Below are 19185 nucleotides of genomic sequence, written 5' to 3'. Positions count from 1 at the left end.
TGCATAGGGTGGCCGAACTAGCCATGAAGGATTTAATAATTCGGCTGTGGCCTGCAGAAGCTACTTCGGACTCGTGAAGCGGCTGGTCAATGCCTGCCCTTGGCTTGACGCCATCAAGCGGTTGGTCTGCATAGAAGGTGCGTGGATGGCCTTCGCCCGTGTCAAGATACAATGGGTGAAGATGGACGCCGTCAAGCTCGCGACTGAAGGACCGCGCACACTTAGCCATAGGAGTTTGACAATAAAAATTTAGGCGCAACCCCTAGTATTCGAACTAGGGTGCTGTAAACACCTGATCGGATAAGAACCTATTCATCGCATAATGCGGAAAAAATCGCTAAATATTTGAAACCTCCGAGGAGCTGACCGGCTCACGCCACATCATGACAGTCAGTTTTCAGCTTTCTCTACTGAGGTGGTCATCTGGATAAACCAGGACACAATCGCAGTAGTTCTCCCTTTACTACCCTAGCCGATATAACGGAATATAAGGTAATAAGCACAGGAGCCGGGCAACCCAACTATTGACCGAAGACATGATTCGGAGCCAATGCATATAATTCTAAATTCAGGGTGCCGAACTATACTGTAAAAAGTATTCTGACTTTGTTTCCGTATTTTGGGGCGCAATGAGGCCCCTGGCGGATGAAAGCGTACCAAAGTGTACTGGTGCGATTTGATAAGATTATTAAAAGAGAAAACTAGTGCCACAGAAGTTGGGATGCGAACTATTTCCATTATAGATTGATTAATATGTTAAAGCGTATTTGTACAAGTAGTGCAATAAGCAACAGGGCTATTTAAGATGCCACAACCAAGGGAGAGCTACGTGTGGGTCCTGAAAATAGGTAGAGTGATCGTTGAAAGAGACCACCTAAAAATTCCCTTATACGTCAGTGCTTTTTGCCGTCTTGGTGTATCTATCCTGTCAAAAGGAACTGTGATCAGGCCGTCAGGGAAGGCATGTGGAAAAGAAACCTGAAAAGGGGGAAAATAGAAGGAAAAAAAAGAGAAATAGTAAAAGTATGTGTGTGCAGGGGAGGTCGAGCCGTATTATGATTCACAATCTAGTTATGCCTCCATCTATGCCCATGGTATTTTGAGTGCGTAGTTATGTACGCGAGGTACGGGCGCCGCCACTTGGTAGGGACTGGGACGGAGGCCGAATTGCTAGTCGAGATCTTGACGAGCTGGGTTGTCCTGCTGCGGAGTACTTCGGACTCGTTTGACAGTGTCCTAGAGCTCGGCCGCCGAATTGAGTTTCTGCTAGAAGAGGCTGCTCTGTACTTCTCCTGCTAAAGAAGCGGTGTGCTCCTTGGTACGGAGGGAGCGTTTTGTGTTTCCATTGACTGTTATGACGCCGCGTGTTCCGGGCATCTTGAGCTTGAGATAAGCATAGTGTGGCACCGTGTTGAATCGAGCAAATGTGGTTCGTCCCAGCAGTGCGTGATAGCCACTACGGAAGGGGGCGATCTTAAAGATCAACTCTTCGCTTCAGAAGTTGTCCGGGGATCCGAAGACAACCTCTATTGTGATTGAGCCCGTACAGCGGGCCTCTACACCTGGTATGAATCCTTTAAAGTTAGTCTTTGTGGGCTTGATCCTTGAGGGATTAATACCCATTTTGCGCATTGTATCCTGATAGATTAGGTTCAGGCTGCTGCCACCATCCATGAGGACTCGCGTGAGATGGAATCCATCAATGATTGGGTCAAGGACCAGTGCGACTGAACAACCATGAAGGATACTGGTCGGATGGTCCCTGCGATCGAAAGTGATCGGGCAGGAAGACCATGGGTTGAACTTTGGGGCGACTGGCTCCATCGTGTAGACGTCCCTGAGCGTGCATTTGCGCTCCCTCTTGGGGATATGGGTAGCGTATATCATGTTCACTATTTTAACTTGGGGGGGGGACTTCTTTTGTCCCCCTGTGTTCGACGGATGGGAGTCGTCGTCATCATCCTTGATTTGCGACCCGTTCTCCTTGTTCTTGGCATTTAGTTTGCTGGCCTGTTTAAAGACCAAGCAGTCTCTGTTGTATGATTGGCTGGTTTGTATGGGGTGCCATGGATTTGGCATGGACGATCGAGTATGTGGTCCAAGCTGGATGGGCCCAGATTGTTTCTTTTATATGGCTTCTTCCGCTGGCCGGACTTGGATCCACTGAATCTGGCATTGACCGATGTGTCTTCGGTAATGTCACCGTTGTTTCGATGCTTGTGCATGTTGCGTCGGGGCTTGCCATTGCTATTTTTGGTCTCAGAGGTGCCAGCCTCGCTTGCAGTGCTTTTGCTACGGGCTAGCCAACTATCCTCGCCCGTGCAAAAACGGGTCATGAGTACCATGAGGGCTGCCATGGACTTCGGCTTTTCTTGGCTGAGGTGACGGGCGAGCCATTCGTCGCGGATGCTATGCTTAAAGGCCGCTAGGGCTTCGGCATCCGGACAATCGACGATCTGGTTCTTTTTAGTCATGAACCTGGTCCAGAATTTCCTGGCTGACTCTCCGGGCTGTTGAACTATGTGACTTAAGTCATCAGCATCCGGAGGTCGTACGTATGTACCTTGGAAGTTGTCACTGAAGGCGTCTTCCAAGTCCTCCCTGCTGCCAATAGAGTTTTCAGGCAGACTGTTTAACTAGTGCCGAGCTGGCCCTTTGAGTTTTAGCGGGAGGTATTTGATGGCATGAAGGGTCATTGTCGGTGTCAAAACCGGCGGATCTCGGTTAGGGGGTCCCGAACTGTGCGTCTAAGGCGGATGGTAACATGAGGCAGGGGACACAATGTTTACCCAGGTTTGGGCCCTCTCGATGGAGGTAATACCCTACGTCCTACTTGATTGATCTTGATGATATGAATATTACAAGAGTTGATCTACCACGAGATCGTAGAGGCTAAACCCTAGAAGCTAGCCTATGATTATGATTGTTCTTGTCCTACACACTAAACCCTCCGGTTTATATAGACACCGAAGGGGGCTAGGGTTACACAGAGTCGGTTACAAGGGAGGAGATCTACATATCCGAATTGCCAAGCTTGCCTTCCACGCAAAGGAGAGTCCCACCTGGACACGGGACGAAGTCTTCAATCTGGTATCTTCATAGTCCAACAGTCCGGCCAAAGTATATAGTCCGGCTGTCCGAGGACCCCTAATCCAGGACTCCCTCAGTAGCCCCTGAACCAGGCTTCAATGATGATGAGTCCGGCGCGTAGATTGTCTTCGGCATTGCAAGGTGGGTTCCTTCTCCGAATACTCCATAGAAGATTTTTGAACCCAAGGGTCGTGTCCGGCTCTGCAAAACAAATTCCACATGCCACCATAGAGAGTATATTATTCCACAAATCAAATCTGCTGACAATCTTTTCATAACGTGACGTCCTGTCGTGGCCCGATCATTACGAACCATTTTTCCCTGCCTGCCATCGCACGTGTTGCAAGGCGGCTTTCTAGGCACGTCTTGTCGAAGCAGAGATCGTGTCCCCCCATCACGAGATTCTCATCAATACGCGTGTGGGTAACCCAACTGTGTTTGTTAATATGACTCCTCGATTTTAGGCAAGTTCCAAATGGGCACGCGGAGGACGCTTGATATTCACCCTCTTTATAAAGGGGCCAAGGCCTGTCCTTTTCTCTTCGTGCTCGATCCTTCCCTTCCCCCACCTTGAGTTCCGACACCCAAGGCTGAGGCTAAGTGCTTCGGACCTTCAACCATGTCCGGATCCAACCTTCAGGGCCGGTGGGTCCCCTCTTCTGTCACAGAGGAGGACATCAGGAAGCTAAGAGAAGCCAAGTATCCGACCGCCGAAATCTCGCACAGGCTGCCTACTCAAGGGCAGGTCATCCCCACTCCTAAACCCAACGAGAGCATTGTATTTGTTTCCCACTTCCTCCGAGGGCTAGGTTTTAGTCTTGATCCCTTTGTTAGAGGGCTTATGTTCTATTACAGGCTTGATTTCCATGATCTAGCCCCAGATTCCATCCTTCACATCTCATCGTTTATCGTCATACGTGAGGCCTTCCTCTGCATCACCCCACACTTCAGCTTATGGCTCAAGACCTTCAATGTGAAGCCGAAGACGATCGATGGGCGACACGTAGAATGTGGAGGCACCACAATAAGCAAAGGAGTTGATGCCCCATGGCCAAAGGGTTCCTTCCCAGAGGTGTCCAGCTTATGGCAGCGGGAGTGGTTTTACATCACAGCTCCCCGAAGTACTAAGTGGGTAGCTCCCCCCGCCTTCCGTTCGGGCCCCCCGCCGCAACTGGCGTCATGGGTCAACAAGGTGCTGGACTGGGGGCCAGTTAATGACGTGCCGACATTGCAGAGTCGCATCCGGGATCTCCTCAAGAGAGATGTCAGCCTTGTCAAGGTAATGCAAGTCATGCTAGTTCGTCGGGTCCTGCTGTGCCAACGTCGATCTCTCAGTATGTGGGAGTTCAACCCAGAAGGACCGCGAGCTATTCAGCAGTTCTTCGGCATGACGCTCGAAGAGATGTATGGATTGTTCTTCAGATCACGAATTAAGTGTCCGGACACCACCGAGGATGCGGGTCTCAACTGCAACCGTCCAGATACCCAGGTGAGTAATTCTATGGCCGAACATGCCGTCTTTTCATTTTTCACAACATTATTCTGAGAAAATCAATCTTGGCCAGGACTGGATAACAAAGGAGAAGATGATCAGGTGTTCAGCCCCCATTCCCGAAGGCTCACCGGATCCTGTAGTAGCCAGGATGCTCAAGCACGCACCTTATCAAGTGCCATCAAGGGAAGATAAAGGGAGGAATAAAGAAGCCGAAAGCGGGCCTCACACATCACTCATCCAAACCGGGGGAATTAGTATCTCCACGAAGGAGGATGATCGGGGAGAAGAATCTAGAATCCCCTCCCCCTAGGAAGGAAAAGGACCGTCTCTGAGGACTTGGAAATGAAAGATTCCAAACGAGGGAGGAAATCTTCGTCAGGAGGCACTGCCCCGGAGGGCGTCCTTACTGCACAGTTCCTGCAAGGGGGCCAACCCTCCATCGAGCTGTAAGTGAATCAAAAGTGCTTTTGGTAAATGTATCCTGCTTTATCTCCGAGGACAATAACTGAGACATATATCTTGCAGTCCGGCCCGTAGCCCTTCTCAGCAGAGTTCGTCTTCGAGGGATCTTCTTCTGGAGATGATGGAGAGCGAAACGCCTCCCCCTGCCTCCCCGCCTCCTGGGGCGGAGGACCCTGAGGTGTCATCACGGAGGGTTTCTCCTGATCTTCCAAGGCCTGAAGGTAACCCTTCGGCCACCCGCTGTCCGGAGTATTCGTCTCATATGGAGAGCAACAAAAAGAGTCCAAGACTGCACAGTGGGCAACCGGACGCATTGATGAGTCTTTTGGAGAAAGGGTTTATTTCAGAGGAGCATCGTACTTCAATGAGTACTGTGGTTGAGAGGATCTCGTCCGCCACAAGTGGGTTGCATGAAGCTTTTACGAGCCTGCTAAGAGGTTTTGAGGTACGCAAAGTAATATATAACAATTTTTATGGTACCGCACACGCTAGGTGTGCTCTATACAGACAGTAGCCCCTGAGACTCTGGTTGCTGTGTGGAGGCGGCAAACAGAGGATCGTAGTCCCAGGTAATTATTGCGATGCTTTCATGTGCAGGCGGCTGATGGCCCGATGGCTGGCCGGACTACTGAATTTGCCGGATTTATCTGGCAACTTGACGCGGCAGATGCTGACATCGCGCTTGTGAACAAGCGGCTTGACGAGGCACAGGGTATGTATTTTCGGGTGGTCAACAAATATTAAGAGGAGCATTATGCTAGTATCTATAATATTCTGTTACTACAGATGGAGATGCCGCCGTAGAGACCCTTCGGGCGGAACATGCCCAAGCCAAGGAACAAGCCAGGAGAGTGATGCAGCCGCCCTAAAGGCGGCCGAAGAGTTAAGAGCTGAACAGGCTGCTCGTCGCCAGAGCGAAGACAAAATAGCCAAGATGGCTATTGATTTGAAGGATGCCATCGACTGGTATGAGCTTCTTGAAAAGGAACGCCAAGCGAAAACGGCGGACTTGGAGAAAAACATGGTAGCAGCCAAGGAGACCCGCTCTAAAATCAGAGCGGCGAAGGAGGAGCTTCGCCAGGCCGGAGATATCATGGCTGGGAAGCCCTTTTTGTTGCAGACGAAGTTCGGAGATCCGAAGTATGCCCCTCTAGATTAATTATGGAGTGTTGTCGACGTGTATTCGGACCTGGAAATGAGTGATGTTGATGCGACTGAGTTCTTCAAAGATCAAAAAGATCATGAAGTGGAAAAGTTGTTCTGGTCACAGTTCAGTGCTCCGACACGTCCTCTGCTGTTAAATGAGCAAATGGCCGAGTGGGCTGACCTCCATAGGTCGTCCGGGCTTGCCATGAGGTCTGTCGTGGATCATCTTTGGCCGGGAGGACCAAGGCCGAATAGTTATTTTGGGTTAGTGCAAAGATTCCTTGGCGCTGTGCTGCATATTGACGCCGTAAAGAGGTCGGTGTGCATAGAGGATGCGCGGATGGCTCTTGCCTGTGTTAAGACATACTGGGCAGAGATGGACGCTACCGCTATTGCAACCCGGTGTCCGGCCGTAGGCCGGGTCTTGTCCGAGCACTATTTTGAAGAAGTCCTAGAAGGCGCTCGTCTAACAGAGGCTCAGTGCTCGAAGAGTATCATGTTCGAGTGACATGTATCCCAATTTGTAAAAACAATGCTATTTGGTTGTTGCAGTCATGCCTAACCAAATATACACAACAAAGTTTGAAGGCTTGAGAAGGACAAATTTACATTATTGGTGAAGACGGGCTCTATAAAGCCCTTGTCCATGCTGATGGGGGGGGGCTATTCAAGAAGTTTACCACAGAATCTTCTTCATAAGCATTGCCTTTATTCTACATTTTCTTAAGAGTAAATATAGATGTGATAATATAAGAAAAAATGGAGAATATTAAGATAAGATGAAGAGTGATGCTACATAACCAAGTAGCTATAAATGTAAGTACAATGATACTGGCAAAAGGTACAGCCAAGAGCAATGCAAAGCTAAACTTGTTCAGTACCATCGGTGTTGTCCAACCTTATGGTAAGAGTAAATATAGATCTGATGTGTAGAAAATGGAGGGAAAAGGAAAATAAGCTGCAGAGTGATGGTACATGTACAACTAGCTGTCAATATAAGTACACTGATAAAGGACATCAGGTACTTAAAAGAACAATGCAGAGCTAAAAAAATCATTGGCATTGGATATATTCTACACTAATGTAATCATTCATACATATGAGATAATTTGGAGCGAACAATTGATAAGCAAGCTATCACATAATGAACCAGGTATGTATGCAAGTACAGTTATACATGACAACAGGTACTAATAAGAGCAAAGCAGCGGGCAACATATTTGTGATATCCTGTCATCCTTTTCAAACCGGAATTCTTCTTCGAGCTGATTTCCTACAAAAAAGATCCGTAAGGCACATGCGGAAAAGTAGAAGTTCAATTGCCATGTGATATCATAGAGAGTACCTCATCCTGGGAATGAGACCAGTGCATAACAAGGTTTTTCCATTCAATGTCTTCTAAATTTCGCACAGGAGACTTCACCGGAAATTGGTTTATAGACTTGCCATCAAAGTGTGATTTCCTCAGGTAACATCGATACTGCTGCAATGCTTCCTTGAAAAATCGCAAGCAAGCTTTGCTCGTCATGACTATCCAGATTGATCCTCACCTACTTACAATAGTGCAATGTAAATCATTGATGTGTTCAATCAGCAGAAAACAGGAAAATAATCACCATGAATAATAGCACTTACACGTAAGTGGGACAGGAAGATGAACCAGAGCACATTAAGAATGCAACTCCCTACTATCTCTCTATATGTGGTGCACTGCTTTTCAAAAGTAAAGTAGGAACATTAGCTGACCAATTAAATGTTATCTATTTTTAGTAATATTAGCATCATATCAGATTCGTATTCGGGCAAAAAAATTGGAATTCTGAGTGGTACGTTGTTTAGCTTGATGGATTCAGGAGCAGTGCTAAGCAGGTACGATGATGGTACTGAATATAAAGGCATGTCTGCATGCAAGTCGTGTGACTTTTGTCATTTGGGTCAGTCGACCATTTCAGGCGGTTGGATGAAGATCCTACGTCTCCTAACCCTTCTTCTTCCTCGTCTCTGATTCTTCCCATACAGAACACCGCACGGGCCGCCGACCGAACCACCGGCCCCCACCGCCTGTGTTCCTCCGCCGCCACCACCCCCACCCCCGCCCCACCCGCGTCGAGTTTTCTTCATTCGGCGAGGCCCCACCACCACCCCCCACAACCACCATCCCCACCTGAGCCCTTCCTTCGCACCGGCGAACTCCGGCGAGCTCACAAAAATCGACTGACCCAAATTTGAAATTTAGTCTACTGTCATTTAACTAGTGTGGAATATAAAAGGGGAAAACCATAAGCATTGCAAGTATAGTGTTGAGCATGCCATGGCGGATCTGAAGGTGCAAACCGGACAAAGGCAACTTCGCAACCAATGTTTGCTTTCAACTAACAAGTAAGTGATGGACAAGAAATCAAAGTAAAGCAGTGGCGATCTATTTTTTTGCTGCGATAAATAAGTTGAGCAGATACGAAAGAGTACCGCCTCTGGTGCGGCGCCGTGTATGCATCTGCTGAGAATTTGACGGTGCTGCGGTAGAGATGGCTGTCGGCGGCATGGGAGCAGATCTAGGAGGGCAGACGGTGGCGGCGGGGCGCGATGGACGAGACGGTCGTGGTAGCGGCGCCGGCAAGGTGGACGACAGCGGGGATGAAACAAGAGGACGGGATGCAAGGATCCCGGTCCGAAGCCGTGGATGAGAGAGGTCGATCTCTTGTAATGGCCGATGGCGTCGGGGTATCAGCTCCAGCATGGTGGAGGAGGACAGTGGTGGATGGGGTGGCGGACGGAGGAGGCTGGGGTGGAGAGGGTGTTTTGGCGCCCACAGAGTACGAGTGGGGAAATGGAGGGAGAGAGGAAGGCGAGAACCATGTCTTCAGGGCACGCTTGTCTCAAATGCGAGGAAATTTACAAACTTAGCCCCCGTTTAAAATTTCCTACATCTCATCAATATTAGTCGGTTGGGAATAGGATGGTAATCTTGCATACACCGAATATTTGCCGACGAGAGTTTGTTTTTGGCGCCCACCGTGTATGAATCGGGGAGGGAGTCGATTTCGGCCGAGGAGACAGTGTGTTTTGGCGCCCACCGTGTATGAATCCGGGTGAGAGGCGGTTATGTCACATTTGAGCGAAATTACAAACCTACCCCTATTGAAACCTATAGAAATCGAGTCGATAGGCTTTACGTGGCAGGGATAGGTAGTAATTTCCATCTCGCGGATTTTGGTTTCGGGCGGTGATACGTCTCCAACGTATCCATAATTTTTGATTGCTCCATGCTATTATATATTCTGTTTTGGATGTTTAATGGGCTTATTTATACACTTTTATATTATTTTTGGGACTAACCTATTAACCGGAGGCCCAACCCAAATTGCTATTTTTTTGCCTATTTCAGTGTTCCACAGAAAAAGAATATCAAACGGAGTCCAAACGGAATGAAACCTTCGGGAGCGTGATTTTTGGAACAAACGTGATCCAGAGGACTTGGAGTGGACGTCAGGCAACCAACGAGGATGCCACAAGGCAGGGGGTGCGCCTACTCCCCCCCCCCCCCGGCGCGCCCTCCACCCTCATGGGCCCCTCGTGGCTCCACCGACCTACTTCTTCCTCCTATATATACCTACATACCCTGAAAACATCGAGGAGCACCACGAAAACCTAATTCCACCGCCGCAACCTTCTGTACCCGTGAGATCCCAACTTGGGGGCATTTTCCGGCGCTCCGCCGGAGGGGCCATTGATCATGGAGGGCTTCTACATCAACACCATAGCTTCTCCGATGATGTGTGAGTAGTTTACCTCAGACCTTCGGGTCCATAGTTATTAGATAGAAGGCTTCATCTCTCTCTCTGGATCTCAATACAAAGTTCTCCTCGATTCTCTTGGAGATCTATTCGATGTAATCTTCTTTTGCGGTGTGTTTGTCGAGATCCGATGAATTGTGGGTTTATGATCAAGATTATCTATGAACAATATTTGAATCTTCTCTGAATTCTTTTATGTATGATTGGTTATCTTTGCAAGTCTCTTCGATTTTTAAGTTTGGTTTGGCCTACTAGATTGATCTTTCTTGCAATGGGAGAAGTGCTTAGCTTTGGGTTCAATCTTGCGGTGCTCGATCCCAGTGACAGTAGGGGAAACGACACGTATTGTATTGTTTCCATCGAGGATAAAAAGATGGGGTTTATATCATATTGCATGAGTTTATCCCTCTACACCATGTCATCTTGCTTAAAGCGTTACTCCATTCTTATGAACTTAATACACTAGATGCATGTTGGATAGCGATCGATGTGTGGAGTAATAGTAGTAGATGCAGGCTGGAGTCGGTGTACTTGTCACAGACGTGATGCCTATATACATGATCATACCTAGATATTCTCATAACTATGCTCAATTCTATCAATTGCTCGACAGTAATTTGTTCACCCACCGTAATACTTATGCTATCTTGAGAGAAGCTACTAGTGAAACCTATGGCCCCCGGGTCTATCTTGTATCATATTAATCTCCCGTTAACTAGCTATTTCTGGCACCATTTATTTTGCAATCTTTACTTTCAATCTACATCATAAAAATACCAAAAATATTTATCTTATTATTATTATTATTATTATTATCTCTATTAGATCTCACTCTTGCAAGTGACCGTTAAGGGATTGACAACCCCTTTATCGCGTTGGTTGCGATGTTCTTATTTGTTTGTGTAGGTACGAGGTGGATCGCGCGTGGTCTCCTACTGGATTGATACCTTGGTTCTCAAAAACTGAGGGAAATACTTACACTACTTTGCTGCATCACCCTTTCCTCTTCAAGGGAAAAACAACGCATGCTCAAGAGGTAGCAGGCGGTTACTGCGACTTACCCCGCTTCGTTCAAATTTTTGCAGAGCAAGAGTGCACGTTTACCGGGCCAACTCAATTCGAATACAGTTTGTATTCTATTTTTGTTCGGGTAGGATCCATTTTTGATTGGAATAAAATTCTATATACATCATTTATATATATATACTTTCAAAAGCACAACAAAGAATTCTGCTCCTTTATATGTATAATATGATTTAAAAATACAATGATCTCAAAATCATAAGATTGAATTCAAAAAATTTAAACCAAATTATTTTCTACTAAAATGTATGGATCAGTAATATCTACATATTAAATAACATAGATGCGTGTGAATTCATATGAGTATGGATGTTTGATAGATCAATTTTGGTTCGAGTATGAATTACATGTATGATCATCTCGAATTCAAATATTTGAATCTCTTTTATGTTGACTCCTTTCACGCCCATCTCTCTCGCATGCATGCTCCTTCATGTAGCTATCACTCTCTTTTCTCCAGCTCACCAGCACGCTCACTTCATGTTTCTCCTATCTTCGCAAACATGGTCTCTCGACGTCTCCCTTGAGAAGTGTCACACTCTCCCTATCGTTATACATTACACGGTTTTCATTATCTCTCATGTTTCTACTGTTCTGTGGTATCACTAGGTACCTAAGAGTTCTTTTTCACCGCCACACACACAGTCTCACTCGTCTTTCACTTTGTCTTTCTCCCTATGGGGTTCTCTCACACACCCTATATGTCTCACGATATGATTCATACCACTAAAATTACTCTCTCCTGCAGACACAACATTTGTTGCGGTCTCCTTTCCATATCCATCCCAGTTATAAAAGTGACATTATTCATTTGTTTACCAATCAGACAACCCCCCCCTCTCTCTCTCACACACACACACAACTCTTGCTTCCACTCCCCTTCCCGACTACCGTCTCTCTCTCTCTCACACAAAACTCTCGCTTTCGCACCTCGACTCATATTTCTCTCACAAACATTTATTGACTAGCCTCTAGATAGGTTTATACACCCGCACACTCGTGCTTCCACTATCGCATACATGTCTATCTCGCGCTCCTTGTATCTATGTAGATTTTTCTTCCCTTCTTGAGACACGCCCTCTCGATTGTGCACACACACACTATCGCCTCATTTTAAGATGATACCTCTTGCACACACACTCTTTGTGTCTTTGTCACACATGCACTTCGTCCTCCTCCTCTCCCTCTCTCTCTCTCTCACACACATGGGCTTTTTGCAACAACTAGCAAGATGCACATGCGTTGCACGGAACATCAAGATGCATTTGTATGAGTAGTTTATCTTGTGGGAGAAAAGGATGAACGAGGGAAGGCCTTATTTGCAAATGTGGAGAGGGTGTGGGTATCTTTTTGCAAAATTGCCATAGTTTCCTTCCTATCCGCCAGATATAAATCGGACGACCTATATTGCAGGATGGCAGGCACACCATCATCACCAACTCTGTTTTTTATCTCTACCCTTATAAAAAAGCATAGTCAGTGATGATGGTGTGCCTTCCATCCTGCAATATAGGCCGTCCGATCTATATCTGATGGATAGGAAGGAAACTATGGCAATTTACCCGCACTCCTCTCCACATTTGCAGATAAGGCCTTCCCTCGTTCATCCTTTTCTCCCACAAGATCTTGATGTCCCGTGCAAGCTCGGGCATCTTTCTAGTAAGAGTAGAAATTAGACATATACCACTTCTCGAATCTTGAAACCAACAACGTTCCTCCCTTATCTCATCAAAACCGCCAAAGGAATATATTTTGAGTGAAAAATAACATATTTTTAGTGACATACATATTTCAAAATTAGACTCTTTTTTCTATCAAATCGGTGAATATGTATTAATCAACTTTGATTGTGTGGCAACGCATCGTTCCATAATGCAGTGCCTATAGATTTTTTAAGAAGTCAAACTTTGCAAACTTCGACCAAGTTTGTAGAGAAAATATTTATATCTACAGTGGCAAATATATATAATGCGAAACTACATCATATGATGAATCTAGTGATATATGTTTCGCACTCTATATGTAAATATTTTTCTCCACAAACTTGGTCAAAGTTTGTGAGGTTTGACTTTTCAAAAAATCTATAGGCACTACATTGTGGAACGAGGGAGTAGTTATTACCACTGTATAATTTTTTGGACACCAGACAAATGGTGGAGTACATATACAAAGTGAAGAGGCGCACGTGTAAGTGCATCTAGTGCCACCCCTAGTTGGTTTTGGAGTATTGACGACAAACCTAGTTGAGGGACTAATGTGTTTGTGAGAATTGCAGGAAAACACAGGTAGAAGTCCCTCATTGATTCGGTTTACTACCAGAGATGACCCCTAAAAATGAATGAAGACATTGAAGTCAAAGGTGGTATATGAAGATATTCACATTGAAGACTATGACAACAGAAGACACGTTATGAAGCCTATGGAACTCGAAGACTTAGATCTTTCGTAGTTCTTTTTATTTTTGTTGAGTCATAGGAACCACCGTACTGTTAAGTGGAGTCCAGGAGAACAAGTCAGAATGACTTAAGTGATGCCTAAATCAAAAACCTATGTCTTCGAGTGAAGACAATGAGAGCAAATCTTGTCCAGAGCCGGACAAGTCAACTTTGCTTGTAGCCCAAGTAAAGTTGCCATGAGAGTTCAAAATCTGACCGTTGAGACACGTGTCAGTTCCTTAGTGACCCAGGGTCATTTCGGACAAATCAGGTCGGGTTGCCAAGTGGCTATAAATAGCCCACCCCCACAACCATAAATGGTTGGCTGCTCAGATTTCAGTGCACGGCTTTTGTCGTTTGAGAGCAACCCACCTCGAAGCCTTTGAGAGAAAATTCCTAGTGAGGAGAAAAGCCCTAACCACCCAGAGCCAGAGTAAATTGGGCATCACTTAAGTCTTCTTGTCTGTGTGATCTGAAGACTTATTACACTTGAGGACTGTGAATCCTCTAGACGGTTAGGCGTCGCGTTCAGAGCATCCAAGAGACATTGTGGATTGCCAGTGAACGAAGTCTGTGAAGGTTTGGGAGTCTACCTTGAAGACTTACCAGAGTGATTGGGCGAGGACTAAGTGACCTTAGCTCAAGGAGATTACGGTGAGGACTTGGTGTCCTGAATTGTGTGTTCAGGACTGGGTGTCCGGGACTGTGTGTCCTAAGGTTTAAATACCTAGCCGCTCCAAGCAGACGTACAGTTGTCACAGCAACTGGAACTGGTCCAACATATCATTGTCTTCAACGAGTCACTGGTTTCATCTTCACTTCCTTCTCTTGCTGTTACTCATTGTGAAGTCATTGCATGCTTGCTTTATCATTTGTCTTCACAACGTGAATGCATGATCTGTTTGGCTTCATAACTTCTTCCTACTTGATCCTTATTACACTGAAGCTGTTTGTCACTGTGCTTTCACTCTATTGAATACATGACCATGGCTGGCCTAGTGTAATCTAACTTCCGCTGCATAGTGATAGGCATAATCTTCACTGTTTGTCTTCATAACTCCCAAGTTTTGAAGACTTTCATAAAAATCGCCTATTCACCCCCCCTCTAGTCGATATAACGCACTTTCAGCACGCACGTAGTCGGTCTCTCACTGTCTCACACACATGAGAGTTACATAAAGGCATCATTAACAAATAAACCCTAAAACCGTAGGTGCATGATTGCCACATGCGCGGGTACCGGCTACATGGTGGAGCGCACCTTTGTAGGAATAGTCAGCTCACATGATAATTTGTTCCATAGGAGTTGATGGTCGGGGCCACAGGTGAACGACCTGGAGGCGGTGGCTCGCCAGTTGCCACAGATCGAGTATCCACGTTTACAATATCATTTTTAGCGGGGTAAGAGTTTCGATATTCAATGGCGCGTTATAAGTACTAAGTACTCCCTCCGTCCCATAAGTAAGACGTTTTTGCAAGTTATGTTAGCTTGCAGAAACGTCTTACATTATGGGACGGCGGGAGTAGTTTTTAGAACGATTGGTATGGAGCGAAAATGGAATTCATAACTACTACCTCCTTAGCGTATGGTTGTATGGGTTTATGTTGCGAGATGTTGAACCTGGTAGTTCGAGGGCAAATACTATGGTTTAGATGTTGGTTTTCAGTAATGAAAATCAGAAGGGGAAACACTTCTTTGATAAAAAAACTACTACCTCCGTTCCAGTTTACTAGTCCCCATCGTAGTTTGGGTCAAAGATTGTCCATGAATTTTTGTTATACCCAAACAAAAAAGGACTGGAGGGAGTGATTGCTCTGACACGGACGCGACCTCTCATAGCGCAGGCATTGAACCGGCGCGCTGGCCAAGAGGGCCCCACTCATTGCAGGCCCGACTGAACACACCTCCTCACCGCATGCAACCGGCTTTAGACTGCTCCGCCAGCCTCCATTGAATCCGCTCGTGTGTCGGCAACACATCCTTCTGCAAGCCGGCCGGCATTTTAGAACGCAAAAAATGACCAAAATATAATTAATTAGGCATGGTCTTGACTTGTTGTGCTCGCAGTGGTAGCAGGAACTAGAGGTTTTTCTTTAATTATAACTCTCCTCACATATTTTTGGCTTTGAAGTGAATCATGGTTGTGGACATTATCTATGAATGTGCAGATATCTATGGACATGAGTTTGATGTGGAAGTTGAACTTGGGATGTCGGGCTTGCGCGTGAACTATACCATGTCGAATGCTTCGTTTGTTATTGTTTGGAAAGTAATTGCTGTTATTACATGACCCGAACAAAAAATTTGTGCCACATCAGTAGATGCACGGACATCACAATAGGCATGCTGACTGGATAAACATTTGAACCTAGCTATTATGAAGGAAATTTTGTATTTACAACAGTTTTAGATAGCAGGAGACGCCTAGCCTGCTCTGCCTCTGCTAGCTTATTTCTGGCTTCTTCCATCTCTTCTTTGTCTTGGGTGAAGAGAGAATCTGATTGCTCTTTTCGCTTCTTCAGGAACTCAGCTAGATTCTCAAGGGCTGCTGCACGCTTTCTTTCAGCCTTTACTATAGCCACGAGGACACGAACAACTGACGACTCCACCTGGCTTGTGTGTAATCCAGCATCATCTGGGAATTTGCACCTTGTGTCTAATCGAACATCATTAGGGAACTGGCACCTTGTGTGTAATCCAGCCTCATTTTGGAAACATGATCTTGAGGTTGACCATACTTCCCTCCTCACAGATACTGCATCCTGACATGAAGTTACTTCTTTTTTAGATCATTACTCAGAGCAACCCAGATCCATTTAGTAGAAACGAGATAAACAAAACTCGCAGAAGTGAATTCAAAAGGAAAAATATAAAAACAGACTACAAGGTGAGAACACCCACTTCCTACATCAAGCTAAAAATGAAAGCATTAGGACGATTAAGACTCTTCTTATTACACATCAAAGAACATGAGGCTAAGAGAAACAGAAACTACAACATATACACATCGAAGAACACGAGGCTAAACGAAAGTAATTGAAAGGGTGTTACTTCCAAAGCTCGTTTTACAGGTTCGGTGCTGCTCCTCTTTAACTTGCCATGCTCCTTGAAGATGTCCCCAATATAACGTGTTTGGTCTTCATTGCTCCTCTGCATGTTCGCACTAGTGGTTTTAAAATCTCAAAATGGCAAGAAAAATATACTACTAGTAATACTCACGCATCTTGTGGGCAACATTAAAGCACTCGTGTGCCATGTTAGAGCATCTCCAATAGAAGCGCAACGCGCGGCGCTTTATAAAAGTGTTTACACTGCTGAGATCAAGAAGTAGAGATCGAGAGTAGAGACTATAGAGTATAGGATAGTTCTCAGCATAGATATAGCATAGATAGATAAAAAATAGATAGTTCAACTACTCCTCGTCGTCCAACTCCTCCTCGATGATGTCCTCCTCCGACGTCTCAATGTAGGCGTGAAGATACCGATCATCGTTGGATTCCCAGGGCGACGCTGCTCCTAACCTCATGTTGAATTGAGCGTCCGCTTTTCGCGTATGCTTGTCCTCGCGATAGGCGGCTCGCTCCGCCCTCCTCTTCTCCCTCTCCGCCCTCCTTTGCGCGTAGAACTCCCTCTCGTTGATGATGTCGTGCATGAAGCATTGGCACCACAGCACTATGGCTTCCTCGTCCATCTCAGCAATGCCGAGACGGTGCTCCTGCCTCCGGTTATCGCGATGATCCTTGTCGGTGATAAGCCGCGGCAGAGGCACGAGCTCCTGCGCCCACTCCCATGTCGGCACATTGGGGAAGTTCAATGTTTTATGAGGCCACCGGAGGCGCCATGCCGCCGTGTCATACGCGCGGGCGGCCTCGTTGGTGGTGTCGAAATTGCCGAGGCCAAGGCGCATCCCGCGGAACCGGATCTCGTCGGAGAAGCCGCTGTAGGGGCATGCGCGGACGCCGCAGTATCCCCAAGTTTCCCGGTGGCGCGGCGACATGGTGGCGCGGCGTCGGCGAGGGGAGAAAGAGCGGGGAGAGAGCTGTGGCAAGGCACGGAGCGGGGAGAGAGCGGTGGCAAGGCACAGAGCGGTGGGAGGGCGTTGGATTTTATAAAGCGCGCCGGACGCCGCGCGCCAAAACTAGCGCGCGCCCGGCCGATTTTTCCCGCGCGCGCGCGATCCTTTCCCGACGTCCCTGCTATCTCTACTCTCTTCTCTACTGTTATATTTAATTTATATTTTATATTTATCTCTACTTCTCTACTCTATACTCTTTTTTTCAAACAGAGTTGGTGATGATGGTGTGCCTACCATCCTACAATATAGGCCGTCCAATTTATATCCGACGGATAGGAAGGAAACTATGGAAATTTTGTAGAAATATACCCACACCCCTCTCCAGATTTGCAAATAGGGCCTTCCCTCGTTCATCCATTTATCCCACAAGATAAACTACTTACAAATGCATATTGATGCGTGCAATGCATGGGCATCTTGCTAGTTCTAAAAAAATCATCATTTGCCACACTATTGGTTGCAGATGAAGAACCTACCCAAGCACAGCGCGATACAGGAGCGACGCACAATTACACGCTGATATTCTTTTGGACAATGGAGGCTATAACCAATTACTTTTACGGGAACAATAGCACCCAGGAAATTTGAAGGGTAGGTATGAACAAAATTGGAACTGCACATGTACTGCTAAGTGATTCAATACACACATTACCAATCGAGGAGGAGAACGATGGTCACGGCGGCCTCTGTGCATCATGGTCAGCAATGGGTGTCAGTTCATTTTCCACGATGGTGGTGCTTCTGCGCTTGGCGTCAGCTTTCGGGAAGCAGATCCGAGATCGTGGAAGACGGTTGTGACGCCGCGAGATCGATGTGCCAGGTGTCTTCCAGTTATTCGCTGTCGTTGCCATGTCATTCGCTTGCGTGTTGCACCTCGTCATGTCATCATGTGCATTGCATCATCATGTTTCCAAAACTTGCATCCGTCCCGGCCTCCCCGTTCCTTCCGTTGTCCGTTCTGAGTCCAGACACACTTGCATGCACCCGCGGCACATTCGAAATATTATTTTATAAGTGGCCGGAAAATGTTCTCGGAAAGGGTTGAAAGTTGGCGTGTGCTCTTGCTATGTTGTAGGTAGGCCGCCTGCCAAGTTTCATCGCATTCGGGGTTTGTTTGACGCCCCAATGGATAACTATAGCGGCATTATAGTCGGTCTAACGTCGGACGTTTTCAGTCTCCGGAAACGGTTGCCGGGTTGCATTCCCCCTGTCTCTTCTCAGTACAACCACACACCTGACCTCATTCGCCTAACCCCTCTTTGCACAATGCATCGACCCAACCGAAACTTTCCCGAACCTGACCCACTGAGTTGTCACCGATGGATCCGGATCATCCCCAAACATCTATAAACCATCTCCGTTTTGTTAATTGGGCTCCCTAACCTATTTATCCAAGTCTGTCCGATTTTGGTCAGAGGGTCCAAACCTAATCATGTTGTTCCTATATATAGACCAACCCCTACCCAAATCAGACAAATCCCTAATTTCTAGGGATCCTCCCTCCGTCGCCGCCACTCTCTACCATCTCCCTCGGGACCCTTCCCCGACCAGCCTCCTCTTTCCTTGGGATCTCACCCCGATCCAATCCACCAACCAGCGCTCCC

At 46.6% G+C, this 19185-nt stretch overlaps 1 protein-coding gene across 1 annotated transcript; it reads right to left on the bottom strand.

The window, feature by feature from the left end:
• Positions 1-944: 944 nt before the first annotated feature.
• On the bottom strand, positions 945-17503 carry LOC147975749 (uncharacterized). Its single transcript, XM_087520562.1, has 2 exons — positions 16989-17503; positions 945-978 (listed from the first exon to the last, which is right to left on the bottom strand). The coding sequence occupies exons 1-2, from the start codon at positions 17501-17503 to the stop codon at positions 945-947; spliced, it is 549 nt and encodes a 182-aa protein (XP_087376688.1).
• Positions 17504-19185: the final 1682 nt, after the last annotated feature.

This window comes from Triticum urartu, chromosome 4A (genome assembly GCF_056163025.1).
Source record: "Triticum urartu cultivar PI428250 chromosome 4A, HENAU_Tu73, whole genome shotgun sequence".
Lineage (NCBI taxonomy): Eukaryota > Viridiplantae > Streptophyta > Magnoliopsida > Poales > Poaceae > Triticum > Triticum urartu.
The sequence above is the reverse complement of the archived record's forward strand: the minus strand, read 5'-3'. Positions and strand labels throughout refer to the sequence as shown.